A 12,752-nucleotide genomic window follows, 5' to 3' on the forward strand; every position below is an offset into this window, starting at 1 on the left:
GACCTACTCATACCGGTAAAAATAATATGGAAAGGTTATTTCAGAATTATTTCCATTTAATTTTTTTATTTTTAATAGGATTTCTATTTTTCTATTATTTTTTAAAGAAATTTTGGAATAGAATACCTACCAAATAACTTAATTTCTGTTGTTTTGAAATTCAGATTGGTGTATCACAGCTTTTTAAATTAGCTGCCATTTCATGTTTGTATAAAAATTAAATCTGATCTCAGTTATAGAAGCAAATTTTTGAATCAAATTATAAAAAATATATATTCTTGATTAATTTGACATCAGATTGATTATCTTATCAAGGTAATGATAATTATTATTAGATCAAATTTAATGGGATGAATTGAGTAACAGCTGTGTACACTCAGTGGCAAAATGGAGAGACTTGGCAACGTTTTTCTCCTATCTTTCTTCACTGCCATTATAAAGTGGACTTCACTATAGGCACAGAATAGGTATATTTGTATACTGTGCTATAGGGATATCCAAAGACCTTAAAGATGCTTCTTTAACGTCTTTGGGGATATCTTCTCTAACTTAATGCTATTTCCTCATTTTTCATTCAATCAATTACGCTGGATGAAACCCTTACAAGTTTAAGTTAGACATTAGCGATTAGTAACAATTCATGAATATTAACATTAACCACTTTAGTCATACAGAAATGAAACAGAAATTTTGGAATAGAATACCTACCAAATAAATCAATTTCTGTTGTTTTGAAATTCAGATTGTTGTATCACAGCTTTTTAAATTAGCTGCCATTTCAAGTTTGTATAAAAATAAAAATCTGATCTCAGTTATGAAAACAAATGATTTTTGAATCAAATTATGAAAAAATAAATTTTCTTGATTAATTTGACATTAAATTGATTATTTTATCAAGGAAATGATAATTATTATTAGATCAAATTTAATGGGATGAATTGAGAAACAGCTGTGTGCACTCAGTGGCAAAATGGAGAGACTTGGCAACGTTTTTCTCCTATCTTTCTTTACTGCCATTATAACGTGGACCTCACTATAGGGATATCTTCTTCAACTATATCTATTTCCTCATTTTTAATTCAATCAATTACGATGGATGAAACCCTTACAAGTCTAAGTTAGACATTAGCGATTAGTAACAATTCATGAATATTATGAATATTAACATTAATCACTTTAGGCATACAGAAAGGGAACAGAAGGATAAATTCAACTGAAATAAGACCGTATTTTGAACGGATAACGCTCGGAGTGAACCTTTTCCAATGCTATTTTTTTCTGAATACATGGGCGGTCTGGCCAGGTCAGCTGGTCGGGGATCCCCGAGGGCCCTGAGGCCAAGGGGACCACGAGGGGGGCCCCCAAAATGTAAGGCCTGCTTTTGAAAATTCACTTGGACTTAAAATGTTTTTTGCAGTAACAATAATCCAGGCAATGAATGCCCAAATAAAGGTATGGAGGGAAAAGTTTACAACACAATTTTCAACTCCACAGCTCTTTTAAGGATAGCAAGCAGAGGATTGATATATCAAAAGTCCTCACCCCTACCACCTGTGCTAAAGGGGTGGGGGTGGGTTGAAAGTACCATATTTTATTTTTCGCATATATCATGGAAACTATGCATCTTATGAACATTTGTATTCTGTGTAAAATTGAAGTTTACAAAATTACCAACAAGAATGTGCTAATTTCGAGATTGTAGAGCATTTAATTATCTTTCATTTCATGTATAATTCGACCATTTCACGCATTCCCATACGACTGTTGCAGCGGTTTTAGTTTTGAGTGTCTTTGTTTGGTAAGGTGTTTAGTAACACCCTCCGGAACTAAACCGGAGACGTTCCAATAGGTACTCAATATGATCGTTCATACTGAAGCACACTGCCAATTTATGACGACAGAATAATGTGATATTCGAGAAAAGTCACTTGTTGCAAATCTTGAGATTTGACACTCAAAACTAAAACTGCTGCAACAATCGTATGGGAATGCGTGAAATAGTCAAATTATACATGAAATTAAAGATAATTTAATGCTCTACAATCTCGTGATTAGCACATTCTTGTTTCATTAATTGTTGAAAAGTTATAATGCTTGAAAGAGTGAAAAATGTAAAAAAACGGCTTTTTCGAAAATTCATCACTTTAGAACATAAATATCTCAAAAAGTATAAGATTTATCGAAAACCTCCACCAAACAAAACTTTTAGGAAATTTATTAAGCTTCATTTTTATGTAGTTGATTATGTCAATAGAACACACTGTTTCCAAGATATAGGTAAGCATGTAAGTAATAAGTAGAAAATGCAACTTTCAAACCGCCCTCATCCCTTCAGCACATGATGTAGGGGTTGGGATTTTTATATGCTTACATCCAAACTAGTGTCAACAAAGTTGCAAAGTCGAAAATTGTGTTCCAAACATTCCCTCCAAATTTCATTGTCAACTGATCTATTGTTGCTGAACAGAAAATTTCACTCTCAACACTAAAACTGCTGCAACAGTCGTAGGGAAATGCGTAAAATAGTGAAAATATACATCAAATTGAAGATAATTTGATTCTCTATCAGCTTATAATCAGAAATAAATTGTTTTATTAATCGTTCAAAAATTATAAGGCCGAAATTATGAAAAAAATGGAGACAGAAGTGTTTTTTCAAAAAATGTCTCACCTTCAACAGCGGATATCTCAGAATCTATGAGAGATATGGAAAAATGTAAAGGACAAAACTTGTTTGTAATTTTGTAAACTTCAAGTTTGCACAGAATACAAATGTTTATAAGATGCATAGTTTCCGAGATATATGGGAAAAATGAAAAAATTGTACTTTCAAACCACCCCCACCCCTTTAGCAAAGGGGTTATGGGTGAGGACTTTTGATATGTCAATCCTCTGCTTGCTATCCTTAAAAGAGCTGTGGAGTTGAAAATTGTGTTCCAAACTTTTCCCTCTATAATATTTCGTTGACTGGACTACAAGGTAACAAAAAGATATTCAATTCTGAGCAACCAAAGCAAAGCCTTTTGTGCGCGCATAAACCATGAAAAGTGTAACCGAATCTCATTACCAAACAATACATTATCATATTTTCATCTTATGAATTGTGCCTTGGTTAGTATTGAAGAACGATTTGTTCCGAACCAAGATATTTTGGAAGACTGTTCCTAGCTTACTCCGAAAAAAGTTTAAAGAAATGAAAACACTTGACAGTTTTCCTGCAGACGTACTTTGCGCTATCCCTAAACTGGCCAAAGTAGAAATAAATTAAAAGTTAAGTTAATAAGTTAACTTTGGTTGAGTTTTTAAAGGGAGCTAACACCAAGGATAAAGATGACATTCCAAAAAAAGCTAGAAGAATCAGATCTTACATTAGACTCTGAGTCAGAGGAAGCTTCTCCTGACGAAGCTTAAAATTGTGAAGATGGCAAAATTGCGAGCAGTGCATGTTACCTTGTACCGGTATGTGGCCTACAAATTTATATTGACAATTTCATGCACACAAGTTACATGCGCGCGAGTTTTTTTCTAAGCTGAAAACGCATTTGAGAGTGAAGCACAGACAGGACCTGGCTTCAACAATTAATGACCGTTAAGAGGGATTTATTTCACAATGTTGTCAAAGACCATATTTTTGACGAGCTCGCCAAATCTAGCCAAGAAATGTCTAAAGCACTTTTAGTGTAATTTTTCCGTTCTGTGTAATCTAACAGTCATTGACATCAATGAAAATTTGATAATTATGTTCAAATGAGTTCAATTTTTATCCATTTTTGGCTATATTTAGAATTTTCATGTTGTATTCCAAACACGTTTAATAATTTTAATTGTAACTTACTAATAACTATACATTAAAAATTTTGTTTCTATTATCAAACCTAGTTCAATTTTAGTTACTCCCAATTGCAATTTGAAAAAAGTATTTTCTCATAAAAATAACTAAATTTTTTGAAAATAAGCTACCAAATACCACTCATTTTTAGACATATTATAGGCCTATACTCCAAAACGGTGTAAAAATCAGTTATTAGGCATCAATTTATATAAAATTTTCTGGGGATGGGCACCCGGGACCCCACCTCCTCTTGCTGGGGTTTATTCCAGACCCCCCAGACTCGTCAGTGGGGGCCCCACAATCAGCCATAGCCGAGGGCCCCCAGCTGAGCCAGACCGCCCCTGTCTGAATATGTAGAATTGAACATTGATTTCAAGTCAAACTTGAACTTTAATAAATATATTTTAAATTTGACTAAGAAGGGCTTGAAACTGCAATCATCAATAGATAATTATTTGAGCTTGAAAAAGAATAGCTTATAGCCAATGCTAATCAAATAATGCCATTATAACGTGGACCGCGCTATTGGCTATACTTATCTCTTATTTGTTACCGTATCTCTCTTGTTTCAATGAATGAAAGGGTGAAAAAACATTGAAAAGTAGTCGAGAGATTATCACTATTAACCTTAGATTGATATAAATTAAAGAGTCATGATTTCGAATGCAAACAAAAACCTAATAACATGGTATGAAATATGTCATTTCCCCTTCATTATATTTAATTGAATTCTATGTTATTAAGTTATATCTACGTTATATCTTAACGAATAATATTAGCATCATTCAAGACTGTAAGGCTGGATCTCCACATATCATATCAGTATCAGTGTACGTGTCCTAGTATTCCTATAAGTTCTAATGGGACCATTCCCACCCAGCCCGGCCGGACGAGTATGAATAGTTGCATTAGAAATCAAGGGAATTTTTCAAGTAGCTAATTTACCTCTGTTCTAAATCAAACCGATTTTTTATAGTTGAAGTTACTTATGAACATCATTCACTGTGTAACAATCAGTTAGTATCATAAAATATAAAAGTAAACAATAGTTCAACTTTGTTTTAGAGTGATTTGTAATCTAGTGAAAGTATAATAACATAGATCACAACATACATTTCGAATGTTTTAATTTTAAATTGGTAGAGTAGCACATTTGGACGAAAGCCTTTTATGCTTTTCATAAAGTGCTATTGTACAAAATTAAATGATTATAAAGGGGATGATACATTAGTTTTTTTGTTCTTGCTTCTTGTTGAGCTGTAACTGACATATTATTTATTTTATTTTTATTGAGAATGATGCCTACATGAGTTTTTTGCTTGTGCGTGGTTAATGGGAAGTGCGAGGGTGATTTGATGAGATGATCAAACGTCCATGACTATTTGATGGGATTCGAACCAGCTACCAGGTAGCACTAACGCCTTAGTCGACTCAGCTATCCTGGCCGGCAATATTTTATATTCATTATATTGCAATATATTATATTTTGACTATGCTGAAAAGTTACTAAGTTTTTATATGAACGTTATATTTTTTATGTTTTTAAGACTTACTGTTGTATAGCCTGTCTCATTTAATTAATTCAATTGATTTGTAATGAGTATATTGAAAAGAGTTTAATATTTTAAAAGGTATTGGATGGAACGCGGGGACTTTGCTCAAACTCTGCTACATGAATCTGCTGAAGGGAGCTCCACGCGCAATCGCAAAGGACTGGATCAAAGAGACTCAGATCATGCTGGAAACACTGCAGGCCGCCAACGTGTTACACATGCTTCGGCATCCGGTCTAGTCTATTCATGAGTTCCTTCTGTCAAACTTAAATTTAGGCAGTTTATTTATCAATTCTTCTGTAAATAATTACAAAGTCACAGTCTATTTGATCTTCTCATGCATTCAAACTTTCGGACTTGATCAAATTTCTCCACAAAACTATTTTATTAGGAACCAGTAAATTATTGTGCATTCCGTCATAGAAACCACAACTTGTTGATTTTTTGTTGGCAATAAAGTATTACTAACATTCAAAATTTTAGCTTTGTTTAGATTATTGTGATTCAAACTTCACGGACTTCGATGCTTTGAGCAACTTGGTGGAAAGGGAAGTCGGTCATTACTAATGAATGGCAATTTCAAGATATAAGTGAGGTCCACGTTGTAATCGCAGCGGAGAAAGATGGGAGAACAACGTTGCCGATCCTCTGTCTCGTCAATGCCCTCTATAGACGGTAGCTGATATAGGTTTATTAACTGTTCATTCACATTTAAAATAATAAATTATATTTTTCAATAATTTCATAATGAATTTTCATATAATTAAGATAGAATATTTTGTTAATTAATTATCAATTCTACATTGTTGAAAGACGATCTGGCAACAGAGCAAAACGAGAAAGAGGTAGCGCTATCCTCTTTCTTGAATGATAGATATCAAGGATAGCAATACCATTGCTAATTTAACACTGCCATTATAACGTGGACCTCACTATAATCGCCTATTTTACGAGTCGCATTTCTAAGAATTGTTAAATTCGTATTCCACGAAATTATCAAGATTCGATAGCAAGTCGGTTTTAATAAATTGTAATTGATACCTCCCTCGCGTTCGCTACCTTTCAGCCTGCCGCTCTGCTCTGCTCCCCACGCCACGCATCAACCAAATGAGTGGTTGACCCACTCGCCACCAGGGTGCGCCTCAGTCGCCGCCACCCGTTCCTGCGTTTCTATTGGCCGAGCACCGCCGGCCAATAACAGCGCAGGTGAACTCGGGGACTGTGAATAAAAGGGGGCTACTCAGCTACCCTCGATAGCACTTGCTCACTAGCAGCCTTCCACTGAAGAGCCAGAAGAGACCACCAGCCGAGACCACTACCAGAGACCACTACCAGCCGAGACCACTACCGAGACCAGGAGCAGAGCAGCGAGCAGGCCAATGAGGGAACCACGGCGAGACTAACCGCAACCTGAGGTGTCTTCCTTGTCTACTACCCAGCCGATGCCTAGGAGGAACCGAGCCGGCCGCCGAATCCAGAAGAGGAGGGCCCTACGTCGGCTTCGCCAGGTGGAGGAGAGGCTGAGGCTGTACACCGCCGCGCCAGCTGCGCCCCAAGACTTAGCGCCCCAGCCTAACAACTGGCGCGCGGTTCTGGATGCGCGGGTTGGGTGCCGAACCGACATCGGAGTGTGTGCAGCGGAAGCCTACGACCCTGCCTGCCCGGGGTTTGACCGAAGGCCCCTTCTAAACGAGGAAGTGGTCGAGGAGGTCCTCCCGGCGGAGATTCGGCACGACCTCTGGCTAGTAGATCACCCGGTCAGCCCTCTCCGTAGCCCGGGTAAACCAGAGTGGAGACTGCGAACCATTGACTTGAGCCCCTGCCGGCCTGCTCTCGCACCAGACGGACCTGCCCGGGACCCTCGCGCGGCGTGGTATCGCGCCAGTCGACGACTACTAAACATCTAGCCTGCCTTGGTCCCTTTTAGGGCCACCAGCAACAATCTTGGTCCCTTTTCAGGGCCACCAGCAACAAACTTGGCCCTTTTCAGGGCCACCAAAAGCCATTTTTTCAGACAGTGGTAACAAACCCCTCGCTCGACCCGACTGACTAGCCCAATTGATGAACGAGCCACACCTTCCGCCATATCAATTATTGGCGCCTGCCAACGTGGGGCCACTCACTGTATGGAGATACAGTAACCCGTTACCACTGTCAAAACTTTTTTTTCAAACAAAATGTCAACCTAAATTTTCAACTAAATGTATGTCTTAAATTTTTCATCTAAATGTATGTCTTGAATTTTTCACACAAAAAATTCAAACTTATTTTCTTTCAACAAAATGTGTCTCTGAATCTTTCAATTCAGAATACCTGTCTGGGAACAGGCAATTTCCCAGTGGCGCCCATAACACCTGAACATGGTAGCGACTAGAACCGGAGCCGGAGACAGTGGAGATACGACCACCGAAGATTCGATGCAGTCAACCAGCCAGCACACCGAGTCTACATTCGCCGGCTGGCCTGCACAGACCACCGGTCAAACCGACAGCAGCACGACGCAGCCGCCCGCTTCCACCAGCGAAACCGGGGCAACGCAGCCACCCGCCTTCACCAGCGAGCCCGCTCGACCAACCACCCTGCAACCCAGCGCGCTGACCGTCAACCTGCCTGCTCCACCGTCAACCTCTAGTCACGCCACTACCGCAACCAGCAACATGGCCAACTTACCGGCTCCAGCCGTCAGCTACACCGGCAACCTCAGCCAGCTGACCAGCATAGCGACCCTGCTACCGTTCTTCCGCGGCAAGCTCCATGAAGACCCCATCACCTTCATGCGACAGTGCACCGAGCTGCTACAGGGTCACCACATTCCCAGCTATACCTGGGTCATGCTTCTAAAAGCGCAACTACAAGACGACGCCGCCGCCTGGTGGAGAGACTACGGAGAATTCGTCACCACCTGGGAACAGTTCCGTGACCGACTTCAGGCCCGTTTCTCGGGAGCCCATAAAATCGCAGCCGCTCACACGGAATTTTATGGCACCACCCACAAACCGAACCAGCCAGTGGAGCGATTCATCCGTCAGAAGCTCCAACTACAGCAGCGCTTAGGAACCAACCTGGCTGAAGACGAGGTGATCGCCCTGCTCATCGGTCAGCTGAGTTCCGAGCTTCGCACCCTAGTTCGAGCTGCTCGTCCCACGAACTATGAAGAGCTGATCATGATCGCCAACGACCTGGAAACCGACCTCAACAGTCGACCAAAATATAAGCCGCCTCAACCTACGGCACCCGCAGGGCCACCCCATCGAGAGCCGCCGCCGAGGTTCAACTACAACCAGCTTCCTCAGTGTCATTACTGCCCGGCCAAGCATTTTCATCGCGACTGCCCAGAACTCGCGAAGAAACGGCAGGGAAACGGCGATACTGGAGAGACTCGGACTCCACCCCTCCAGCACGGAAAGTAGGAGTCCACTACACTAACGATGAGGTGCAAGACCCGCAGCGCCAGCCTCGCAGGTCACCACCCCAACTACAAGCGATAACCGTCACCGAACCGGCCAGCCAGTCATTCCTTGGTCACGCCACCGTGGATCCTGCCAGCGTCACCAAGCCTCCTTCCAACGTCACCGAAGACCCCTCGCTCTTCTCGGCTGACGGAGACTCTCCACGGTACCTAGCAGCCGCACCTCCACGGGCTATCAAGAATGACCCAGTACCAGTCGTCACCCGGGTCACCGTCTCACAACAGCAACCGCGTCCGGCACACCCTTGCGCGTCAACCACCCAGCCGTCACTCATGACCGTCTCACTCACAACGGATCGATCGCCTACCCGTCACGCCACCGTAGACCCTGCTAGCGTCGCTAAGTCTCCTTCCAATGTCACCGAAGACCCCTTGCTCTTCCCGGCTGACAGAGACTCTCCACAGCACCCAGCAGCCGCGCCTCTACTGGCCCGCGAGAGGACAGCATCACCAGCCGACGATGAGCGCGTCATCGACCACCAGCCTGGGGAGGAACATGCAACTGTGACCCACACGCACCCGCCACCTACCGGGATCGCTGTCATGGACGGAGTCACCAACACTGCCCTCGCCGCAGTCGACGACCAGGTCACCAACGCTGACCCAGCCGCATTCAGCCACCAGGTCACCAACACTGCCCCAGCCGCAGTCAGCCACCAGGTCACCAACACTGACCCAGCCGCCGTCAACCAGCCGGTCACCAACACTGCCCCAGCCGCAGTCAGCCACCAGGTCACCAACACTGCCCTGGCCGCAGTCACCGACAAGGTCACCAACACTGCCGCCCCAGTAGTCAACAACCACATCACCAGCCCTCCGCCCAGCCAAGCACCGAACCTAGCCGTGATCCAGATAGACGGACAGACTCTACCCCGGATCCCTGTCATCCTCGCGGGTAAACAACTACACGCTCTACTCGATTCAGCCGCAACGCACAACTTCGTGAGAGCTGCCCACCTCGACCACGGTACACGGATCCAACCGCTGAAGCTACCTGTACTGCTGGCCAACCGTCCCACTAGCTGCGAAACGGCCATACAAGGACATCTGGAACTCCAGATCCAACAGCACATTCAAAATATTCCCTTCCTAGGTCTACCTGACCTACGCGAAGACATCATCTTGGGACGACCATGGTTTCGGGAGAATAAGGCAGTGCTTGACTTTGAGCAAGACAGGCTAATCTACGGCAAGACGCAGCGAGATACGATCTTCTGGATAGCGCAACCACCAGTCTCAGTAGAGATGGACACTCACCTGGTTGACAAGTTACTAGAAGACACGCCCAGCGACCAGCACCGACGGTTAACAGTATTACTGCAACAACACGCAAAATTGTTCATGGAGCAGATGCCACCCTCCATCACCACGGCCGCCACCATGACAATTCAACTCAACAGCTCAGAAATACGCAGCCAGCGGCCTTACCGATACTCACGGGAGAAACTGCAAATTATCGAGTCCGAAGTTGCCGCCCTCAAGGAACGCAACCTGGTAGAAGCCAGTGATTCGCCTTACAACTCTCCAATCGTCGTTGTCCCCAAGAAGGACGGCACATCACGGTTCTGCATCGATTACCGATGGCTGAATTCCATCACCGTTCCAGCCACGGCACCGCAGATGACCCTACAGGACGTCATTCGAAGCCTGGGAACTTCAAAAATATTCAGCTCACTCGACCTACGGATGGGATACTGGCAGGTACCACTCGCACCCCAGTCTCGACCTTACACGGCCTTCACCACTCCCTACGGCGAAAAGCTACAATTTAAGGTCATGCCTTTCGGCCTACGAAATGCACCCAGCTGCTTCCAATCCATGATGAACAAGGTACTGAGTGGATACGTCGACAAGTTCTGCTACGCTTATCTCGACGACATCATTGTGTACTCGGATACCTGGGAAGAACACTTACTCCACTTAGCCAAAGTGTTTGAACGGTTAAATCTATACAATCTCTCTGTCTCAGCAGCAAAATGCCAGATCGGCCGCAAGCAACTTGAATACCTCGGTCACATAATCACCTCCGAGGGCAACCAAGCAAAACCGCAGGCTATCCTAGCTGTGACTTCTGCCCAACCACCCACCACCAGAAAGAAACTGCGAGAATTTCTCGGAGTAGTCGGCTGGCTACGAGAATTTTTACCCAACGCCGCTGACGTTTGTGCGCCTCTGTCTGAGCTACTTAGCACGAAGACGCGATGGAAATGGTCACCAACAGAAGAGACAGCTTTCCGCCGCCTACAAGCATTGACCGCCAACATCCAACCACTCTGTCGACCAGATTTCTCCAAGACCTTCATCCTACAGACAGACGCCAGCAAGGTCGGTATAGGGGCTGTCCTATACCAAGAAATCAACAATGACCGTAAGGTGATCGCATACGCCAGTGCCAAGCTGAACCACACGGAACAACAGTATCACAGTAACGAACAAGAGTGCCTTGCGGTTGTCTGGGCAATAAAGCGATATCGCCCTTACCTGGAAGGCAGGCCATTCATACTCCGTACCGACAATAAGGTGATTACCTGGTTACAAACTGCAAAGGACAGCCGCGCCAAACTCACTCGATGGGCCCTGCTCCTACAAGAATTTGACTTCACCCTAGAACACTGCCCGGGTAAAGAGAATCAGTTCGCCGACGCACTGTCACGGCAACCCGACAACGAAAAAGTTGAGGAGACCAGTCAACAACTAGAACAAACCATGCCTCCTGACATCCTGCCAGTCACCAGTGAACCCGCTACGCTAGCAAGCATTGCAAATGAAAATGAAACCGAAACTGAACTGTTAGAAGAGATTTGGAAAGCACAGGCCACAGACGACCAGATCAACGTGCAGCGATGGATGGAGATCGAACCCCGACCGTTGGAGGATCAACCGGGAACTGATCAAGTATTCCTCACCAGTTACCGCCTACACAACCGACTCTGGGAGAAGAAGACACGCGACGGTTGGCGAATAGTCATACCGCCCAACTTTCGCACCCGGCTACTGTTCCGCTATCATGACGATGATCTAATGGGACATCCAGGCTACGCCGAAACCTACCGAAACATCGCTACATACTACACTTGGCCCCGTATGAAGGCGCAGATAACCGCGTACGTACAAAATTGCCTGCTGTGTAGCTGCTCAAAAGCGTACAACCGGAATCACGAACCTACGCAACGACCGCGACGGTCTACTAGACCATGGGAAACCGTATGTCTCTATCTGATGGGCCCCTACCCACTCTCCAAGCGAAGAAATCGATTCATATTGGTCATCACTGATTCTTTCTCCAGGTGGATAGAAGCCTACCCGCTGCCTCACGGCGACGCCAACACGATTGGCCACATGATGGATACGCACCTGTTTCCTAGATGGGGATACCCAAAAATCCTACTCTCCGACAATGGCACTCAGTTTACGGGGAAACTATGGAACGAACTCTGCCTCAAATGGGGGAGTCTTACACTACACCATGCCAATTTATCACCCCCGAGCCAACCCTACCGAGAGAAGGAACCAGGAACTCAAGAAGGGACTATGGATCCGCCTACAAGAACAACACCAAGAATGGGAGAACCAACTACCATCCGTGCTATTCACCCTGCGAAATTGACAGAACACGGCAACAAGATACAGCCCCAGTCAAATCCTGTTTGGCCAAACCCTTCCACGGCCAGGGGAATGGAGCCACTGGCCCGAAAATCAACTCGAACCGCACAAAGACCATATTAACCAGCGTCTACACATGCTAACCGCAATCCAACGCGAAGCCATGTTGAACCAAGAAAATTATCTCAATAGGAAGGGAGACCCTATAGCCGAGACACAGCCTTGTTACCAGATCGGCGACCAGGTGCTCACACGGAATCATCAACTCTCAAGCAAGGCTCAGAAATTCCACGCG

At 44.2% G+C, this 12,752-nt stretch overlaps 1 protein-coding gene across 2 annotated transcripts; it reads left to right on the forward strand.

The window, feature by feature from the left end:
- The first annotated feature begins 223 nt into the window (after positions 1-223).
- LOC111049219 (MICOS complex subunit Mic60-like) lies at positions 224-5,867 on the forward strand. Of its 2 annotated transcripts, none has more exons than XR_005571658.1 (2): positions 224-315; positions 5,464-5,867. XR_005571658.1 is itself a non-coding variant. In XM_039431007.1 (2 exons), exons 1-2 carry the CDS (start codon positions 4,821-4,823, stop codon positions 5,622-5,624), a joined length of 189 nt encoding a protein of 62 aa, XP_039286941.1. In that variant the 5' UTR covers positions 4,806-4,820; the 3' UTR covers positions 5,625-5,867. The 2 variants fall into 2 exon arrangements, 1 of the variants encoding a protein (XP_039286941.1); XM_039431007.1 differs by lacking the exon at positions 224-315 and adding an exon at positions 4,806-4,848.
- The last annotated feature ends 6,885 nt before the right edge of the window (positions 5,868-12,752 follow it).

Source organism: Nilaparvata lugens, chromosome 1, assembly GCF_014356525.2.
Source record: "Nilaparvata lugens isolate BPH chromosome 1, ASM1435652v1, whole genome shotgun sequence".
NCBI classification, from domain to species: domain Eukaryota; kingdom Metazoa; phylum Arthropoda; class Insecta; order Hemiptera; family Delphacidae; genus Nilaparvata; species Nilaparvata lugens.